Here is a 20,199-nt window from a genome sequence, read left to right on the forward strand (position 1 = left end):
GTTTATGCAGATCTTCTTTTTTCTTAATATTTATTACCATAAAAGCCAGTAATCTTTGTCTACTATTCCAACCCAACATTACAACTTCAATTGCTATTTCGCTTTAAAGCGCATACAACGTACAAGATTGTGTCCATTTTAAAATTATTCATACATTACTATTATAAAACGCTTTTCATCTGTTCTACAAACTATTTAGGATTAAGACTGACTGAGTAGTGTCCAACTTCGAGCTTCATTTGTTTTAGTGCTTCATTGTTGTTTGAAACGAAAGGGAAGTGGATACTCGGACAAAAGAAAAGCAGGTTTTCTGAGTCAGGATTATTCAATGAGCTCAGACCATAAAAACATGTCAGTAATTTATACTCGATGGCAATAGCTGGAAACCTGGGAGTTAATAACTGACACATCCAGGATTGCTTAGTCTAAAAAGAGACAATATTTTTAATAGTGGAGTTCTTTGTAATGGTCATTAAAAAGTTGCACAACTTTGGAATTCATATTTATCTACATTCAGTTACTTATATTATTAGTCTGGTAACGTTTGGCGTGATATGAAATTATGAATGGAATCCCAGTCATCACAAATGAGGGCACCATATGAGTGTTCTCGAAATACTACTTTTGCTAGTTCCTTTTGTCCAGCGTGCAGAAATACTGCTTTTTGTTATGCTTTACATAAGCCGGATTCAAGTTCTTAGCTCCAGAAGGGGGAACCCTTGATACGTTACATTGGTTGAAACATCTTACACGGTTTTGTGAATATTTTCGATGTCCAATAGTCTTCACCCTGAAACTGACATGCATTATCATTGACTTGAGCTTCGCCACTGGTTCTTGTTAATGATTCTTGGAAACAACAACTTGAATGTGTTTTCTTTTTCTTTTCTTTATCTATCTTCGTGATTTTCCAGGGCACTTGATTCGTAGAAGATCCTTGATTTGGTCAGGTTGAATCGCGTAGTTGAAGATGTAGAAGTCATCGACAAAACCTCTAAGATACCTTCCACCCAGGTCAAAGCTTCCTAAACAGGCCTTGTAGCCCCAAAAGTCGTCGAGAGGTCCACTGCCTCGTGAGCTGCCCTGTAGTACTCCATTCACATATACCTGTAAAATAAGCGAGTCAAGCGGCACATTAGACTGTTCACACTTGGTGGCCGAGCACTGGTGCCCGGGAACCGGCACTAAGTAGCGTTGCGTTCAGACACTGGGTACTACAACTACTCAAGTCGAGACCTTGTACCCGGGCACGTGCACTGTGCCCGAATTCAGGTTTTAGAACTTGGGAAAAAGCTGTGTTCACATTAGTGCCCAGCGAGAGTTGTACTCGGCACCGTGCTCAAGCCCCAAGTATGAACATAGCCTTATAGTGAAATAATTCTGGTAACCAACTCTGAAAGTAGCCAGGATCACCACTTCCGGTCATGCGATCGTTTCGTTTTGGAGAGGAGTAGTGCCTAACACTAACAGCGACTTTTTGGTGACTATGAAACTAATTTGATCCGCTATCTATAAGGTTTTTTTTTTCTCTCGAGTTGGTACAAGAATGCTATTAGGGGGCGAATCTGGGCAGTTTGTTGTTCTTGTTGTAATCAAGTCATTTCAGTTATTTGAAGGAATACCTAATTAGTATAGAGGAATACATATTATCATTGAATTTCTTTAACCTTATCACCCAATCACCTCTGAATCACGAAATTAACGTGGAGGAATCTCTTTATTCTTATTTATTGAATCTAGGAAATCTAATGATATGGGTTAAATTCATAGACTCTTTACTAATTTCTCTAACATTCACGCTCGAATTGCAAACTGAAGGCAAAAGATTTGTAGAGAATCATACTTGAAGCCTTCCAGCTTTATTTCAAGTTCCTCACCCTTGTTGTCAACAAAGTTCTCCGAAAAAGCTGTATTGATGTCCATTATTAGAACGTAACATATTCCCAGACAAAAATCTTTTACGATAGCCATGTCTGTCTTTCTAAACAATAGAAATTAAACGCAAATCATTTTCACTGTTTCCGTGTATTGTTGCATGTGGCCGCCATGATGGCAAGTATTAAAATTAAGTTACCTTCGCCTCCCCTGAGTTGCTGTCGTATGAGCCAATTAGATGTGTCCAGACATCGGGCTTGATGATGTCATTAGTGAAAACAGCGAACACTGGATTCTGGAAGCGGTTTCGATGAAACCAACGGACCCTGCCGTCATCAATTTCAAAATGATATCCTCCTGTTGGGAGAAATGCAATGGAGAAGATTTATCCGATAACCAGGTCAAAAACTGCAAACTTCCATGTGAGTTCCCGTAAGTATATTTGTGTAGTAAACGTCTTTGAACCTTTTTGGGTATGGAGAGGTAAGGTATAAGTTTAGACACGGTCTTTATTCAAGACTAGTGAACTTGCTACAACCAAGATAAGTCTACGCCTTCCTCCGGCTTCATACACGTTAAAAGTTCAGTAAGTAATAACGGAAGTTCACAATTTCTGCAAATCAAAATTGTATTTTACCGCCATGGGTGCTAATCTTCCAATCTGATTGGCTGATTTGCCGTTGTCGATAAGAGTCCAGACAATGCTGCTCCCTTCAATGTGTCACGCTCTTGGCCACGCTCTCAAAAAACATTTTCTTTGATGTTGAAATTGTGGCAAAAAACAAATCGAATGTGGTTTAGTGGCTGCGCCTCGCGAGTCTACAACATTTTGACCACTGTGATGACGCATATCGTTGTCGATAAGAGTACAGACAACGCTAAACCACATTCGATTTGTTAAACATAAACACACAACAAGAGAAAGTCTTCGTTACCCATTATTTGTCCAATGTTCATCACTCGAGCAGTGCTAAAGACGGAGTGGTATCCACGAGACGAGCCAACAAGGTTTACCCAGGACGCCACAGTTATACCAGTACGGGGCTTGCCTCTGAATGTTGTATCCTCCAGCAGGATGTCGCCAGACTTCCCTAGACTTGCATAGTGCCCGCAGACTCCTCTGTGCGGGGCGATAAAGGCGCCCTTGTCCAAGAAGGCGTTGTTACCTTTGTCAGACTCATCCAATACCACTTGGTTTTCCCACTTTTCGAATCCTAAGTGCAGAACTACGAAAAGAAGAAATGCTTCGTCTTTGCAGTATTCTTTTACTGACCATATCGTCTCGACAAGGCCATAATCTCTAAGCTCTTCGGTTGATTTTAAAACGTACTTGCTCTATAACTGAGGAAAACATTTCCAAAGAATTTTAAGAGACCCATTGTTACCGTACCCAATTTCGCAATTACCTAATCGGAAGCCGGGTCTACTGTCCTGATATCCTGCGACATTAAGTCGCTGACCTGATATGGTCATTTTTGCGAATTTGGTAACGATGAATACCTAATCGTACCTTTTCTTGATACGCTACGGCGGCATATCAAGCTCGTTTGGTCTCGCGTGTTTATTTTAGTTTGACTTCTCGCCAACATGCGAACCATGGCTCGACCAATGCCACCGAAGCGCATCAAAAAAGTACGACTAAGCAAAAAATCGTCCAGGTGCCAGGAACACCACGAAATCACTCGGATCCTACACGTACCTGGACACCCTGGAAGGTAACAGGAAATGGTCTCAAATTCTCTGCCTGACTTAGGACAGGCCACACCATCACACATCCGGGACCGCATTTTTTTGCCAACACCACACGTAACAGAACACGTTGAGTAGGGAGACCATTCTAATGCTTCAGCTATGTAACAAGAAAAGCCGCATATCAAATTGCGTTATGTATAGAACCCTTCGATATTATTTCCTCTTCTACCATAGACGAGCCATTGATCCTTTACACACCAATTTACCGTGCGTTTTGAAGTAATTTCCCTTGTCAACGAACATCAATACGTCAATTGCAGTTGCATAAACAAAAATTCATCTAACTTAAATTTCACATTTACAGCCTGATTATGAGCAGGATAAGCTGGGTCTGACTGATTTTGCGTATCAAAAATAAATAAACTCCAGATAAAGAGGACACTAAGAATCCTGAAAAAATGCACGATTAAGCCTGAGGCACATAATAATAGACTAGATTCGCGATGTCCAAACGCAACGAACGCACTACAACGAACTCAAGAGAGTTAAGGAGCAACCAAAAGAAATGTTTGCAAAGAAATATAAAAACTAAGACAATAATAATTATAGAAAAAATGATATTATATCTATGCCCCACAAAATTCTGTCTTTGATTACCAGCAAACTTTGACTGTGAGGCTCAGTTGTTTTTACTTCTTCCATCAGGTAAAGAGAAATTTGGTCAAGATTGTGTGGCAATGAAACAGCGGCGATTTCCTAGTATGTCAGGAAGCGGTTGCTTCATAAAATATTGAACGGTCTAAAAGCCAAATACCACGGAAAGAGATAGGATTTAGGCTCTACAGATGAATTGAACCATGATGGTAATGTAGTTATAAAGCGAATCAGAACAATACATACTGTGTTATCAGACTCGAAAGCTGCGCATTTTCGGGTAAGAAGTTGCCCTTCTACTCCTATCACCTGTCAAATGTACGTGCAATTCTTATGCACTGGACAGCGGGTATTGAAAAAAGATTACAACCAGTCCACTGACGGTTCTACCTGTCGTGTATTCATAAAAAGGCCGACGACTCAGTGAAACGAAATCAAGATGGCAGTATAAACTGTTTAATTTCGAAAACCAGAACCTCGTGTACAAGATCAAATATGGAAAGCGGATCACGTGATATACTCTGCTGGTAGTTTTATAGGGAACCCAAATGACAAAATCTGACACGACCGATCGAGTGAATATCATTATGTTCGTTCATTGATACGCATTCATTGATAAAAAGTGGAACATTTTTGAACTGAATTCAGCTGATTAACTAGATAGGAGGAAGAAAGAAGAATTTTGTCTGAGATTATGGCGTACGTACCTACAAATGACCTAACTCGGCAATTTGTTTTGCGACTATTAAATTTATATCAATTGCCAAATAAAGGCTGCAAAAATAATTTCTTTGTGTGGATCATACACATTTTTATAAACAGTGGCATAACGTACCAGAACAACTGCTCGTGCATGGGACAACTTGAGTTTGTACTCCGGGGGCTGTACAGTCCTCCGCACTGCATCTCCGGTACCGCTTCCTAACACCCGATCCACAGGTCACGGTACACTTGCTGAATGGACCCCACTGAAACGTTCCATGGTTGTGAATGGTACTTGCCTTGCTGCTGCTGAGGTCGTAAGCCTGCTGCCTGCTTAACACTGCTGCTTGTTGGTGACTATCACTGATGGGTAGCGGAAAATCTGGATGTACATGCAACCGTACGGGCAATTCAGAGACAGGAAAGTGGCTATTCTGGTTTGTTACATTGATGTGAGTTTGGATGTGGTATGGTCGAGAAGCGCTTTCATTCAATTCTACCCCTTTTGCGTGGGTGTGTTCATGAACCGTTGGAGGTGGATTCATTTTTGTCTTTCCAGTTGAATGTGTCTCTGGTGGTCTTGCCACATCCACAACAGGAGATTTGCCTTTCGTTGACGCCGTAGCTTTACCTTGAACGTTTTGATAGGGTTTAGCTTTGACAGGTTCTTCGGCAACCTTGAAAGACGATTCACTGTTATCACTAACCTGAACTGGCTTGAAGCTCTGACCTTAAAACAACCAAAATAGTGAGTATTATTTCTCAATCCACAGTTGGGAAACTTCAAAACTTCTAAGACTGACCTAAATGATCACAGCCATAAAGCTCCGCACGCATACAGATGTGTACGCCATACCACGCCAATGGATGGATTCTAACATACCGAGCTGTGATTGGGTGTTTTAAATGACGCACTGCTATGGTTTTGCTGTCGTCGTTACCAACAAATGCCTGCCAAAAAGAAAAGAGAAAAAAAAACAGTGTATCACTGGAAAAGTTGAAAATTTACAGAGTATGTAAATAACATGTAATTAACATGTAAATAATCAAAAAGAGACTGTAAAGAATAATTTACATGATTTTTCCCCTTTTACATGTTTTGGAGGTTTCATGTACAAAACATGTAAATATTTTAAGTGAAACATGTAAATGATGAAGAAAACACTGTAAATGTTTCAAAGCAAAGGGCTAAGATCATGTAAATAACATGTAAACTGTTCCTGCAAATACTGTAAATAGCCTGTAAATTTCTTGTGATTCAACCCGGAAACCCGTAAATAAGATGTAAATTTAATAGAGGGAGGCTGCCATAATACTGTAAATAACATGTAAATAAAAAAGGGGAGGCTGTAAACAACATGTAAATAAAAAAAAGGGAGGCTGTAAATAACATGGAAAATGAAAAAGGGAGCCTGTAAATAACGTGTAAATCGAAAAAGGGAGCCTGTAAATAACGTGTAAATCAAAAAAGGGAGCCTGTAAATAACATGTAAATCGAAAAAGGGAGCCTGTAAATAACGTGTAAATCGAAAAAGGGAGTCTGTAAATAACATGGAAATCAAAAAAGGAGCCCATAAAGAACATGTAAATCGAAAAAGGGAGCTTGTAAATAACATGTAAATCAAAAAAGGGAGCCTGTAAGTAACATGTAAATCGAAAAAGGGAGCCTGTAAATAACATGTAAATCGAAAAAGGGAGCCTGTAAATAACATGTAAATCGAAAAAGGGAGCCTGTAAATAACTTGTAAATGGAAGGTAGAGTGAATTTTGGCCCGCTAAAACAGAGCCCGAGTTCGATGCAAGTTCCAACGAACTGCCAAACATGGCGGGAGAACCGAGAGGACCTGGTACCTAACATGAAGACCGCTGATTCCTGTTTGTTGGAGATCGGGCACTCACAAGGCTGGTATGCTCTTACAAAGGGACTGGGATAACAGTGACGGCAATGAAAGCACAGAACGGTAGAAATCACCAAAAAAAAAACAAAATGTCATTTTGGGTTGCGAAAAAAAGTCAGCTATCATTTTCGGAAAGGCGATAAGTCCTAACGTTTTCGGGAAATGGACAAAAAAGCCCTAATAAGTACGAGATACTCAAGCTCCTCTAGAATAACCGAACAGACAATTTTTTTTTTGCGCAACCTAAAAATAACCTACAGAGCTTTGAAAGTACACCAGATAGCCTAAAACAACGTTTCAAAGCATTCGAGAGAAAACGGTCGTTGGGCCGGCCGTGTCCCTTATGGTTCCCTGCCTAACCTAACTCGCGTCAGTTCAAACTCGGTCACCAGGGCTCTTTCCGTCTTGAACTCACACAACACGTGACGCTTTCATGGTCCGTCATGAATAAATACGTACGTGTCCGAGAATTAATTTTTCTCTTTTCTAGAGACGTAAGCTTAGGACGCCTGCATGTGCAGTAACAATTCTAGTTTTATTTTGTCGTTGTGGATGCGCGGAAAGTTCACAAGAAGACAGTTTAGTGCGGTGTCGATCAGTGCAGCGATTTAGTTTGGTGCATTCCTTCTAACCCAACTTCAATTTAAAGCACACTATAGCACACACTTGGACTTTATAGAAGTTCAAATGCTTCAACGTAAAAGGCACCTTAATGGAGGCTTCACGGTAGGTTTACGGAGCTTTAGGGCGGTGTTACATTTTAACTTTACGCGTCTTTAAAAGGTCCCATTTACATGTTCTCGTTTACCCGAAACAACCCTTCCTCTCTCCCCCCCCCCCCCCCCCCGTCCCCCTAAGTTTAACCTGGCCGGGGTAACTTTTCATTTATTTCTTTGCAAAATCCAACCAACCGTTTACAAGAGGATAGCCAACCTGTCGGTCACTTGGAATTTACATCATTTGAACAGTCTCCGTTGGTTGAACCGTTACACCAGAGTTATATTAAATAAGCCCACTTTTCCATTACATGGTTTTTCAGGGTTTAGGCAGGCCTTCTCTTAAATTTAGATCTTTTTTTTCTAAGAGTCTCCATTTTACATTAACGTGGTCTTTACAGTTTTTCGAAAAGCCCCCATTATCTCATTTAAATTGTTTTCACAGCCTTTGCAGGGTCCCCCTTTTTAATTTACATGTTTTTAACAGGCTATTTACAGCCCCCCACTGCGCCCGTGCAACTTCTAGGTTTTCCATTTACATGGTTTTTACATGTTTCTTACAGGCCCCCCTTTTTTTCATTTACATGGTTTTTATATGTTTCTTACAGGCCCCCTTTTTTCATTGACATGGTTTTTACATGTTTCTTACAGGCCCCCTTTTTTCATTTAGATGGTTTTTAAATGTTTCTTACAGGCCCCCTTTTTTCATTTACATGGTTTTTACATGTTTCTTACAGGCCCCCTTTTTCATTTACATGGTTTTTACATGTTTCTTATAGGCCCCCTTTTTTCATTTACATGGTTTTTACAGGGTTACAAACATAACATTTCCAGACCTTTTACAGCATTCGCTTGAATTATTTACACGTTTCTTACATGGTTTAGCAAAGCAATTTACATGTTTTTTACAAAGGCAGATACTGTAAAATATTTTACAGGTTTTTACATGTTCTTGAAATGATCATTGTCGACAAAGACAATGTAAATCACTATTTACAGAACATTTACATGCTGTACTAAAAGCTGTAAATTTCCTGTAAATTTATTTTACAAAACCCTAACATGTAAATTGTAATTTACAAAGAATGTAAATCAAGATTTACATGCTGTAAATTAAAATTGACATGTCCATGTAAATTTTCAACTTTTCCAGTGTATCCGTACTTATCCTGACGATTAATTGACGATGCTTAACGCCGATTTGTGTAACATGAAAGGTCAAGAAGTAATGATGGTCTCCTTGGATGGGAGAGTAGCAGAGTACTACTTGTGTTTCGTAACGTTCGCCGTTACCTATATGCTTCCGGGTGGAAATGGTACTGTTTTAATAAAGATCCTTGACAAGGAGCACAACACAATAACCCCCTGCCAGCTTGAGAACCCGGACCACTTGATCGAACTGTTAGGTCACTGCCCCTGTCCACATCAGTTTGTGAGCTGGTGTCGCACATAACCAAAAAAGACAGATTCGGCTAACGTGTTGCACAACACACACAAATTGCACAACTGTAACCTCCCAAATGAACTATCAGGTGGTCTGAATTGGACAAGGATGTCAACGCGTTCGCTGAATCCCTCTAAGTTGAATTTCCCTGTTACCTTTTGCCTGTTATCTTCGGTGTAGTTTGTCCACTTTAGTCCATTGGCGCTGTATGTTATTCTATAACTCATTACCCAGCGGTCGTCAGTTACTTGTCCTTGCGTTCCCATACCTAAATAATAAAATAAGAGATTTCCATTTTTCTGCTTGTACGATGAACAGCCGACCAGCCTTTTGGTTTAAAACGAAATAATCATTCTAAAAGCTAGGCATCTTAAACAATAGTACAGACAGCATTGGGCTCCTTTAAAAATCAAGTTTGTGGCATTCTTTAATGGAACTGAATCCTAACACGCATTTCCCCTGTGATCTGATTTCCCTTCATTGATGCTTTATTCGTCGCTGCTTCTTTTGGCTAGTATTTTAACAAGCAAAGAAAGAAACCATGGCCGGTATTTCATAGAAAGACCACACAAACATGACAAGATGCATGAGTAACTGAGGCAATTTATGTCATTGAGCTTCTTTAAAAGTGATGTGTGAGATAACTTCACTTATCAACGACTAAGCAATGCTCGTTTTATAGCAGTAACTGACCTGTGACTTTTCTCGGCTTTTTGAGATCAATTTCAAGAAACTGCTCCTTATCTGCCAGCTTTGCACACCAACTTCCTCGGGTGGAAACACGTTCGTTCCGAGCAGTTATAACACGTGCGTAGAACGCTGGATGTGCTTTGTCTATTGTAGATGAGCCGGAAATCTCGTGGTCCAAGATTGTGCCATTTGACATTCCCATTGGTGAAAAACATTCTACATGTGTATAACAACAAAAAAAATCAACAGGGCCTGTTTGCGGTGTGTTGTAAGGCTAGGAAATCGAATAAGTGCATGGAAGAAAAGGAATAGGAATGGAAGCTCTCTATTTTCTTGTACTAGAGTCGCGAACCAAAACTAGCATTTACAGTGAAATCTTACTGTACTGCATGGGAAGCCTGTCAGAGAAACGGTTGACTTTTACGTATCTCGCTTTGCTGTTTGCTGTGGAAACTATTATAAAAATAAGATAATATTACCTGGGCAACTCGGATTGGTGCACGGCACTCTCTCAGTGTATGACTCTGTTCCTGGTGGACAGTTTTGATTTCGTTCATTGCCTTTTGGTTGACATTTGATGACCCTTTTCTTGGTTCCTTTACCACAGCTTACGCTGCATTCTCCAAAATTTGACCATGTAGTGAATGGATTAATGCTATCTATCGCGGATAAATCCGTTTGAACTGTGTCAGAGAGCAATCCTAAAAGACAGATTAAGGAGGAAAATTAATGAGCCGAGTGATGGGCGTTTTTTAATGCGTGCCTAATTTTATTTAATGGTCGAGTTAGAAATTAATAAAAAATATCTGTAAGTATTCGGTCTGCCGTATCTCAGACGTCATAAACGACTTGTCTCTGAATCAAAATGAGTCTGCGAAACTACTGATATGAGACTTATATTTATCTGCTCAGCTCGTTCATTATCTACGACCTTTATCAAGTGCAAATGTGAAGAGCTTTTCCAGACGTTTGCGCAAAACTTTTAGAAGCTATATTGCATAATTTTGTGAGAAACTTTACGTTCCAAGTACGCTTGTTAACTTCCCAGGCATTCTTTTTCACACCCAAAAGACTGTTACGTTGTTTACTCGACTCTTCATCGTGTGAGCAGACTTCTAAGTTTTACTTCGAGTTGACTGGTTAATCTTCTGTTGTTCCTTAGCTAAAAGCTGTGATTTGCTGTTTGATCACCGGCTTCCCTTCAGCATTTCAATTTTTGTTCTGCTTTAGGAGTGTTGAAAAAGGGCTGAAAGAAGCAATAAGTTACTTTTGTCGATAGAAGTCTAAGAATGAAAGAACACTGAGTCAGTTGTCATAAAAATGACGCCAAAAATGAATCATGTGCTGATTTAACGATCTTACCTGGAATGCAGCCATATAATTCAACTCTCATGCATATGTGATCTCCGTACCAGGATAGTGGATATAAACGAATATAACGACCGTCAAAAAATCTTTGTAGCCAATGAATCTTGACGGAATCTTTGTCATCACTCCCCTGTAGCGACTGAATTGTAAATGGTCATGTGTCAATCAAGAATTGGTTCATGCTTAGCGTGCGTATATCGAGTTATGGATCGACACAGGAAGTTTGGAGAACACGAAAGAAACGTAAGAGTTGCTCGAGGCTATCGCCTCGAGCAACTCCCGCTTTTCAGCCTTCAAATTGAAACTGCACACGTCATCTTATATATACACAGCCGAGCGTACATAGAGATTTCGTTCATGATGGCTCAACAGGAATTAGATAGCACTAGCGCGCGCGCTAATACTGTTTCACTATATTAACTTTAGAAGGTTTTCACGGCCATCTTCAACGTCTTTACATTACAACTCATTTCCGTTTCGTCACATGGAAGACGACGACGACCATACGGTATCAGGGAAGATGCAAAATGCTTTTTTGAACGATTGGGAAGATCATAAAAAGAGACAGCAAAAGCAAGTCAAAACTGATTCTTAGTATACAATTGAAACTTAAGCATTGACACATCCTTCAAGTATTTTTTATTCAAATTCACAGCATAATAAGAAGATAAAGGAGCTTCTTCTTACCTCTCCTGTCAAATCCTCAGTTACACATTGAAAAGTCCTTCCATTCTGACTGTAGCAGAGTTTGAAGCTGGTGACGTAGTTGTCCTCCAAAGAGGCACCCTGTAGAGCTACTCCCGACAAGGTCTTCTCTTCCCTAAGATCCACCGTGAGGTAAGGCTCCTTATCATCCTCGTCGGCGCACCATGCCGTCCTCTGGGGATCGTCGTAGAATGACACAAGATTCAGGCGGCCGTAGAAAGGCTTATGGAGATGGTAAGTTGAAGAGGCTGTGACTTGTCCATCTTTGATTTTCATGTCTTCCATTCCTAGTGGTGAGAAGCACTCTACAAAAAAGAGGCAGCGTTGACCTTTTGAACCGGATGATCATGGGAAGTACTTGCAAAGTCGCCCGAGCCTGAGGCTCCTGTTAAAAGCGTTTGTCAACTATAATAAAATGCTAATAAAATCTGAGGGTTAATACGGGGTAAGGAACTTGAAAAAAGAACTTCCTTTTTCACACAATCCACTTAATTTTCGCTTCATTTACTAAAGGGCTGCCAAAACGTACGTGAATGAATGAATGAATGAATGAATGAATGAATGAACGAATGAATGAATAAACGAATGAGAAGCTTTATTTGAGTGTCAAGACTAAAATAGCAAATAATACAGAAGCCTCAAAGTTGACATCATACCTATACAATGTAGTCCGCTTTCAGCTATAACACATGTGTGCTGCCGGAGGAGCTGTAGTGACCAATTTAGCTACAAGGCTATAGTGCACTTTTCCGTTTTGTTCAAATACTCCTCTCCCTTTTACGCTAGCGGCAATATAAGTGTGCTTTGTAACTACGACATTTAATTTTTTTTACACTGGTTTCTCGTAATTTCTTGCATTTCGCTTTCAATTTAACCAGACTTGAATTGTTCAAAAGCATCCGTTACCTCTCCTGCCTCAGTCTACTTTTTGCACGGCTGAACGGGATTAGAGGTGAAGATTGTAACGTTCGAAAAGTGTTTAGGATAAGGACTGCACAGTTCACAATGCAGACGTCAATAAATACAATGACAACGCCCAAGTCTTACAACACATTTATTTTCTCTTCAAATAAATAATCGTACATACCTTTCTCAAATTCACATCTCTGCATCAATTTCTTAATTTCTTCTTGAGTCAAGGCCTCATTTGATATATAAAATTCATCAATTTGTCCGTCCAACAATCTCTCTCCTTTATGCTCACCGATCCCCGCTTTCTCTTGCCAGTCTTGTGACAACTCCCCCGAGCCATCACCCCTCAGAATAAACTTCGCATTCACATAAATATCAGCTTGCCCTAATTTGGAGTCGTAAGTGCAGGCGACGTGTGTCCACACGTGCGAAGGAACGATCACTTCTGATGTCACGTTGAAAATTATCTGTCCATGTTCGTTTCGGTGAAACCATCTGACCGACCCGCTGTCAATTTCCAAATGATACTGACCATTGTCATGAGTGGAGTTAATTCCACCGATTGTATCAAACAGTGAGTTTGGTCCTTCTACCGAGAATAGTTTTATCCATGCCGCAATCGTCACGGCGATACGTGGTTTGTTCCTAAATGAAGGTCCATTCAACAAGATGTCTCCTCCATTGAGATCTACTCCATTGCCGCATCTTTCACTGAACAGGGCCGTCCGTGCAAAGTTCACAATTCTGGCATCGTTGTGTTGTTGTGATTCGTCCACGATAATATTATCCTTGAAGATATGCTCAAAACGGAGGTACACAACTGCTTTTTCAATTGCTGAAAGAATGAATAAAAGAGAAAATGTATAGCAAGAGAAACAGGCAATGGGATTTACTGACTAATTTGTTTCTACGTCTACCTACAAATTTCACCAAGATACTAAGATAACAGCCTTTAGATAAATTCTTTACCTAACTTCTTCAAAAAGTTAAAAATGGTAGTAATAGAACCTTGACTGACCTTTTTTAACAATATCTTTTGCGCAAGGTTTTACGAGAGACGTGTTGCATCCAAAAAAAAAAACGTATTTCACGACGCATACTGGCGAGACAATTGCTCTTGTTTGCCAAATTAAATCAGTAATTATTTCTTATTCCTTCGAAAGAGCTTATGTCTTAGCCAGTTTAGAATTGGCGTTAACCTGGTTATTAATTGGATACTCACTGGACATAATATTAAGGTCCTCCTCACTTAGTTTTCCTGAGAAAGCAAACAAAATTACTGTCAGAAGACGACACAGGACTAAAGCATTTGGGGAGAGGTTTGATTGAGAAGTATAAGAATACAGTGACTGAAAAACAGCATTTTTGAGACTGCACGCACAACTGGATGTCTTAACAAGCTTTCTGTATGTCTGGCTTCTAGACGAAGAAAAACAAGAAAAAAGCGATTACCTTTGATTTTGGTGCTGTCGCTATCGTCACTTTTACCCTGTGATTTGCTGTTTTTATTTCCCTTTTTCGTGCCTTTCTCCTTAGTTCCAGTATCCTCGTCTGATGATGAATCATCGGTTACTGTTTATCAGCAAAAATGGAAGAAGAAAGAGTCTTTCAGGTCATGTGCTAATACTTTAAAATGATCATCAATCTATGTACAAATGACTCTAATGTTCGATTTCAGCCAATTGAAATCGCCTGAGTAATGAAACATTGGAAAAATTAATGAACTATATCGGTGGTCAATAAACAAAGCTTTTTATTTTTTGAGCCATCCTACTTGCGTGTCAGCAAACAGCTTCCTAAGGCTGGTAAGTGCTCTGACAGAACAAAGTCTAATGACTCAATTCCTCTGGTATATAGGCAGGCCTGCACACGCACGAAATTGAAAAAGTGGCTGCATTCTAAAGCTATATATGTTTACCGTTTTTGCAGCCGAAGAGTTCAATCCTCATACAGTTAGTCAGTCCACTCCATGCCAGGGGAAGAATACGAATATACTGAGCTTTTATTCTTGGAAACCAGTGGGTAACTACCGAGTCACGGTCCTTGTTACCTGTAAAATTCTACAAAACGGATTGGAAAGTTCTGAGCATTTGATTCAATATTAACTGAATACCGTTTTAACGTGCTTTTTAGGTTATACCGAAACACAGCACTCTATTCTCCAAGAGAATGTAAATAAAACGTTGGACATTTAAATGCAGTGAGGTATAAATATGTAAAGAGACAAACAACGATGCTTTTATTCACATTTGGGCGAATCTCTGTCATTTACAGACTCTTCATAGCAACGGGTTTAGATTTAGAAGAGTAATCATCCCAAGTTGAGAGAGAGAGATTCTTTTAGTCAGCGTAATTTACTGCTGCGCTTACCCTCGGACTGCCATTATCTTTCCGTCTGTCTGTTACCATGAACCAATGCTTGCCATTTGAACTGTATGACATGGCGTATTTGGTCACCCAGTTGTCAAACATGGACTGACCTTGAGTCGAAATACCTGTTAATAAAGACATGCGGATGATGGAAGTATCAAGATATTCTCACGAATTAGATGAGACTGAAGCAAATCTCTTTGTTGATAACCTTGTAGAGACTATCATAACTGAATGAAGATCGATGTCTATATTTCGCAATGTAAGGTTACTGGATTCTATGATCGTTTTGTAACCCATCCAACTGCAATGACTCGTAAACTGTTGCTTTTAACGTTACATTGAAATCAATACCCTAACGATACCAAAAAATCTTTAAAAATTACATTGTTTGCCAGAACCGGAGATGCACTGAAAAGAAGTGATGGAGAAGAAAATGTCGAGGAATTAACTTAACTATCGTGGTTAGTGCAATTAGTCCAAAACAATAGTGACAAAAGCAAACATACAAAATATTTTTTTCACCTGAAATACTCCTTCTGTTTCCCAAGTTTACTTCTAGAAATTCTGTTTCATCTGCAAAAGCTGAGCACCAACCCCCTCGGGAGCCTTTGACGGTTTTATTCAGGCGGGCGTGGTAAGGCTGATGGTGTTCATCATATGATGAAGACGCCGTGAATTGAGAATCTTTTATCAGTCCGTTACTCACACCAAGGGATTCCTGACAGTCTGAGAAAAGTTTCAAACATAAGATAGATAAACTTGAAGGTCGATAAATCGGCAGAATTTTTTATTGACTCTTTGTGGGCTTTCTACCTATTAACTGAAGTGCTAAAGTTGTTTTGGGGCATCCTCTCTTAAACTGACTGCACATATTTAACGCAGCAACTCTAAAAACTTATCCGTTTTCATTCAAAATGACTTGTTCATGGCTGAAGCTACTCTTACCTTCCGGAGGAGCATCAATGTTTGGGCAATGACTCTTGCCAACAAGTTCTCGAGATGTTTTTCCGTCTCCAACATTAGACGCCAGCCATTGATGACTTGGAAACGTGTACACGCAACCATCTTTAGCTTTTATCTTCACCTGCGGGCAAAGAAACGCAAATTGTATAGGGAACAGGAAGAGGGAGCTACTAAATCTACGTTTACTTTTGTTATTTATTGCTTGCATAAGTATTGTTTAGTGTAAATGTTATCTTAGTTATTCGATGTCTCCACTGAAAATATCGTGAATTCTAGTATATCTTTCATGATACTCTTGAATTGTCCCTCCATGCAAAATGTCAGAGTCTTAAGTATACCAGTTGTAAAAATATACCTCACCTTATAGTTTTCTTACTCTTGTGTTTTGAAACAGAACCCTTCTTCTAATGGCTATCGCAACATATACCTAGATTTGTATGCCGACATGCAATGCGTGCGAACCAAATCTCGTTTTTTTTTTCCCGTTCTGTGTGTGATATCGCACTTTTATTCTTACTTCAACCAATAAAAAAACTCATGTAGCTCTGCTCTATATGCTCATTTGCTTTCAAATTATCTTTTAAATACCTTGTCTAAATACCATCCAGACCCAAACCAGCTGTTATCGTGTCGAATATTGATGGCGTTCAGTTTTCCTAAGGTTTTGCTGTCAATGACAAACTTATCTTTCCTGTAAATAAAGGTGAAAGATTAGCGATGTAGTGATTTATCCCTGAACCCACAAACTTCTTAATTATAATCAACTTAATCAAATTAATTAACAGATTATTTTCCAAAAACTGCCACCCTCAAAACAAATAAGGATTGATTGATTGGTTAATTGATAGAGTGGAGTTCACTTGAGAGTCGAAGATTTGTCATCAAATCCCTCACTTTACGCCAGCTAGACGTATTTGCTTTGAGTCATGATTGATTTACTGGATTCTCCGAGTTCTTTGTGATTGGCCAAAGTGATTACGAACTTTTGTTTTAGTTTTACAATACTCATAGAAAATCGCTCCGATTGGTCAATTGGTGGACTACCAGTAAGGACAATTGTCGCCTTGCGACAAGGGGGACGACATATAGGCGAATAAAGGAGGCGGGAATGTAAGACAACCGATTGAATTATTCAACTGGTGGCAAGAACGCGTTTCCGGGAAGTGTTTTTTAAATACGCTGAATTCTAGTTTGTCAGATGATCCTAGTTTAATCAAACACCCTGCAGAGTCCTGTCAGAGCATCTGGACTAGTGAACCAGAAGGTCTTAGGTTCGACTCCTAGCTGGGGAAGTCGGTTTCTTTTTCCCAGTTTGACAGAAAAATCATCTTTTCAAACACAGCCACTTTCGAAAGTGCTTAGAAAACGTCGTAATAAAGGGCTTGTTAATAATGTAGTGCACCCCTTTTATTTCATGGTTTCTTATTTGATATCATAAGGTATATAATAAGCATACATCAATGTTTACACACCCTAAGGCAGGCATATTAGAGGTCAGAAACATTGAGCTAACTTACTGTCCTTTTTCAAAGTCATTTCGTCCTTTGCTCTCGAGTTCAATTTCTTTTGACCGTCCTTTTTCTCCAAACAAGGTGATGAACACTCGAGCATCTGTACCTGCACCAAACTTGTTACCAGTGTACACGTAAACCTCGTATTGAGTTCTGGATCCTATTTACTCACCAAAAGAAATTCACACAATTAATTACCTTGCTCCGCTTATTCTGTCTAATACAATTTAACAATTAGATTATGAGCTCGAGATTTCTATCGCTTGATGGCTGACGAGGGCGCAGCCCCAATCAACTATCATATATAGAAATCGAGAGCTCCTAATCTAATTGTTTTAGTTTAGATCTACTAGTCGTTCAAACCTTTGTCCTACATGTAATCCACTTCACAGGCACTCCGAAATAGCAAAGAAGCGGTCGCCATTCTGTTAACAACCGCATGCACACTACAAGGCTACTCACTATCTACAACAGAATTGATAGTGAGTAGCGTAGCCAATAAGAGAATGTCATTCGTGATACAACACTAGTAGATTTATGTTTCATGCAAGTATAGCGACGCTCAAAAAGAACGCATAACGAAACAATGAAAAGTGATGAGGTGAAAAATTTCCTATAATTATTGTTCCATCTTAATCGATTTTAAAGTTTTACAATTGAAAAGTATTGTACATTGTAAGTACGAAAGCAAGTGATGTAACTAGTGTAAGACGGAAGTTAAATCTTTTCTTTTTGAAATTGTGTCTACATCTATCTTTGCTTGTTTCCACTGGGATAGAGGAAATCATATTAAACAATAGATGTTTGGTTCCATATCTGACATTTTTTCTCTTCAAAATACTAACCTGCATATATATCATGGCATAAGACAGGTAATGCTTTGTTTTTTCATTTTCAAAGAGCAATAAAAAGTAAATAAAACAGAAGCAGGTTAAAACGGTCGTATACGCCTCTGGGCAAACGTCTTAACGTCTGCTTTGCGGTTAAGTTAAGGTTACAGTACAGTAAATGAATCGGCTGTTTCATTCCAAGAGGAAACTCGTCTAGTTGGGATCTAAATCATCTTACTGAGAACTAATCTTCATCCAAATAGCCTGTAGTTTAGTTGTAATGGGACTGATACACTGCGCTCAGTGTGGATACATAAATATATGTAATACGGATATTATATCATATCAAGGAAATAACTAGCCAATGAACGCACGCCATATTTAATCCTCGATCATTGTAAAGCCCTGACCGAAATTAAGTAATATTTTATCTGACTGACAAATATTCCTGGATGTAATGTCAATTACAGCGATGAAAAGAACGAAAACCACAAAGTGGAATTGCGCAAAACAAAAATATAATTGCTTCTAAAAGTGCTACTTGCTCGAACAAACTAACTCGATGACCTGTAAATTAAACCTGACTTAGTGGGCGAGCGTTTGCAAGTTAAATGTTAAGGCCTTGTTATGGAAAGGTGTGAGGCAAGATCGATCCTGTTAATAAGCATAAAAGTATATATCTGTCTAAAATTTTCGGAGAGGCAGCAGATAAATGCAAAATCCAAGGTTGCTTTGAAATAGCGGCGTTCAAACTGTACCAGTCACCCACCTGCTTCAAGACCAGTTAACAACATAAATGAAGCAAAAAATATCAGAGAAGTTTGCATCCTGTTTTCTCACGTCTGTGGAACTGTAAACACACACACACAGAGAAAAGAAAAATGAGAAATACAGTTTAAAATAGGGCATTTTCGCTTCATAATCGTTATATTAGCCACGACATTTATTGAAAATGACCTTTCCAAGTAAGGGTCGCATGGGGAATCCAAAATGGCTACCGATTGTATATCATGGCTGTGCTTTAACTGTTAGTTTTAATTTTTGAGAAATACATGCTTATTAGGTTGTCCGGACTTACTTTAAGTTTGCCTCCTAGTCTGTACTGCAAGTCATGATTGTTATTTTTGGAAAACAGTTGCGATTGGTCAGCGAGAGGTCAAATAAAAATAGTATAATACCTTCGCTGTTATAATTATCCGGTTGTCTCTCAAACACTGAAAATAGATTAGGCAGTATGCTGCTACACTTAGCTATAAAGAATAAATCGTATTAGGGTGCCTTACCTGAGATTATTCCCCTTCTTTTCATAATTCAATTCCATTGACGGGCGCTTTGTAGATGTTCACCTGAGAAATAGTTACAGTGGAGAACTGACGCTATTTTAAATGCAGCGAATCTACGGCTCATCTCAAGCCCGGTCGATTTAAATCGTCGTTATCAATAGTCGGGGCGATTTCATTCATTCAAACGTATTTAAAAATTCGAGTTCCTTTATCAAACAGAGTCTAAGACACCTCGTATACTCGCTATGTAGGATAAAGGAGGTCTTGGTTCATTATTGATACTGAACTCATAAATATTTAAAATAAGCATTCCAGATGAAGAAGATTTTGTGCAAGAGCCGATTTAGAGAGAAAGATTTTTATTACGATTATCGCATAGAACATGGTTGTGGTACGACTTTGGTTTCATTTAGACACTCTCGCACAACTCTGACGTGGAATTGTATTTCAGTTTTGATAAAACAATTTCAATCGCAAGCATGTCGTGCACGATTGTTGTACGTAAAAATTGAAGCGTGTAAATCGCCCCCTTAGAGAGACCGCATCGTTATCCTTATCTCTATCCTTATCTATGAAACGCAAG

The 20,199-nt window shown here is 39.2% G+C and overlaps 1 protein-coding gene across 1 annotated transcript; it reads right to left on the reverse strand.

Annotated features, from left to right (window-relative positions):
- Position 1: 1 nt before the first annotated feature.
- Positions 2 to 19,881, reverse strand: LOC110047400 (uncharacterized). Its single transcript, XM_089271130.1, has 22 exons — positions 19,617 to 19,881; positions 19,103 to 19,183; positions 17,510 to 17,663; positions 16,581 to 16,683; positions 15,975 to 16,113; positions 15,552 to 15,755; positions 15,027 to 15,151; positions 14,575 to 14,716; positions 14,109 to 14,228; positions 13,879 to 13,914; positions 12,832 to 13,491; positions 11,727 to 12,049; positions 11,034 to 11,178; positions 10,151 to 10,372; positions 9,675 to 9,887; positions 9,137 to 9,249; positions 5,727 to 5,874; positions 5,057 to 5,653; positions 3,575 to 3,724; positions 2,811 to 3,101; positions 2,075 to 2,232; positions 2 to 1,107 (listed from the first exon to the last, which is right to left on the reverse strand). Exons 2-22 carry the CDS (start codon positions 19,158 to 19,160, stop codon positions 895 to 897), a joined length of 4,314 nt encoding a protein of 1,437 aa, XP_089127256.1. The 5' UTR covers positions 19,161 to 19,183; positions 19,617 to 19,881; the 3' UTR covers positions 2 to 894.
- Positions 19,882 to 20,199: the final 318 nt, after the last annotated feature.

This window comes from Orbicella faveolata, unplaced genomic scaffold (genome assembly GCF_042242905.1).
Source record: "Orbicella faveolata isolate gen_17 unplaced genomic scaffold, um_ofav_v1 contig_1, whole genome shotgun sequence".
NCBI classification, from domain to species: domain Eukaryota; kingdom Metazoa; phylum Cnidaria; class Anthozoa; order Scleractinia; family Merulinidae; genus Orbicella; species Orbicella faveolata.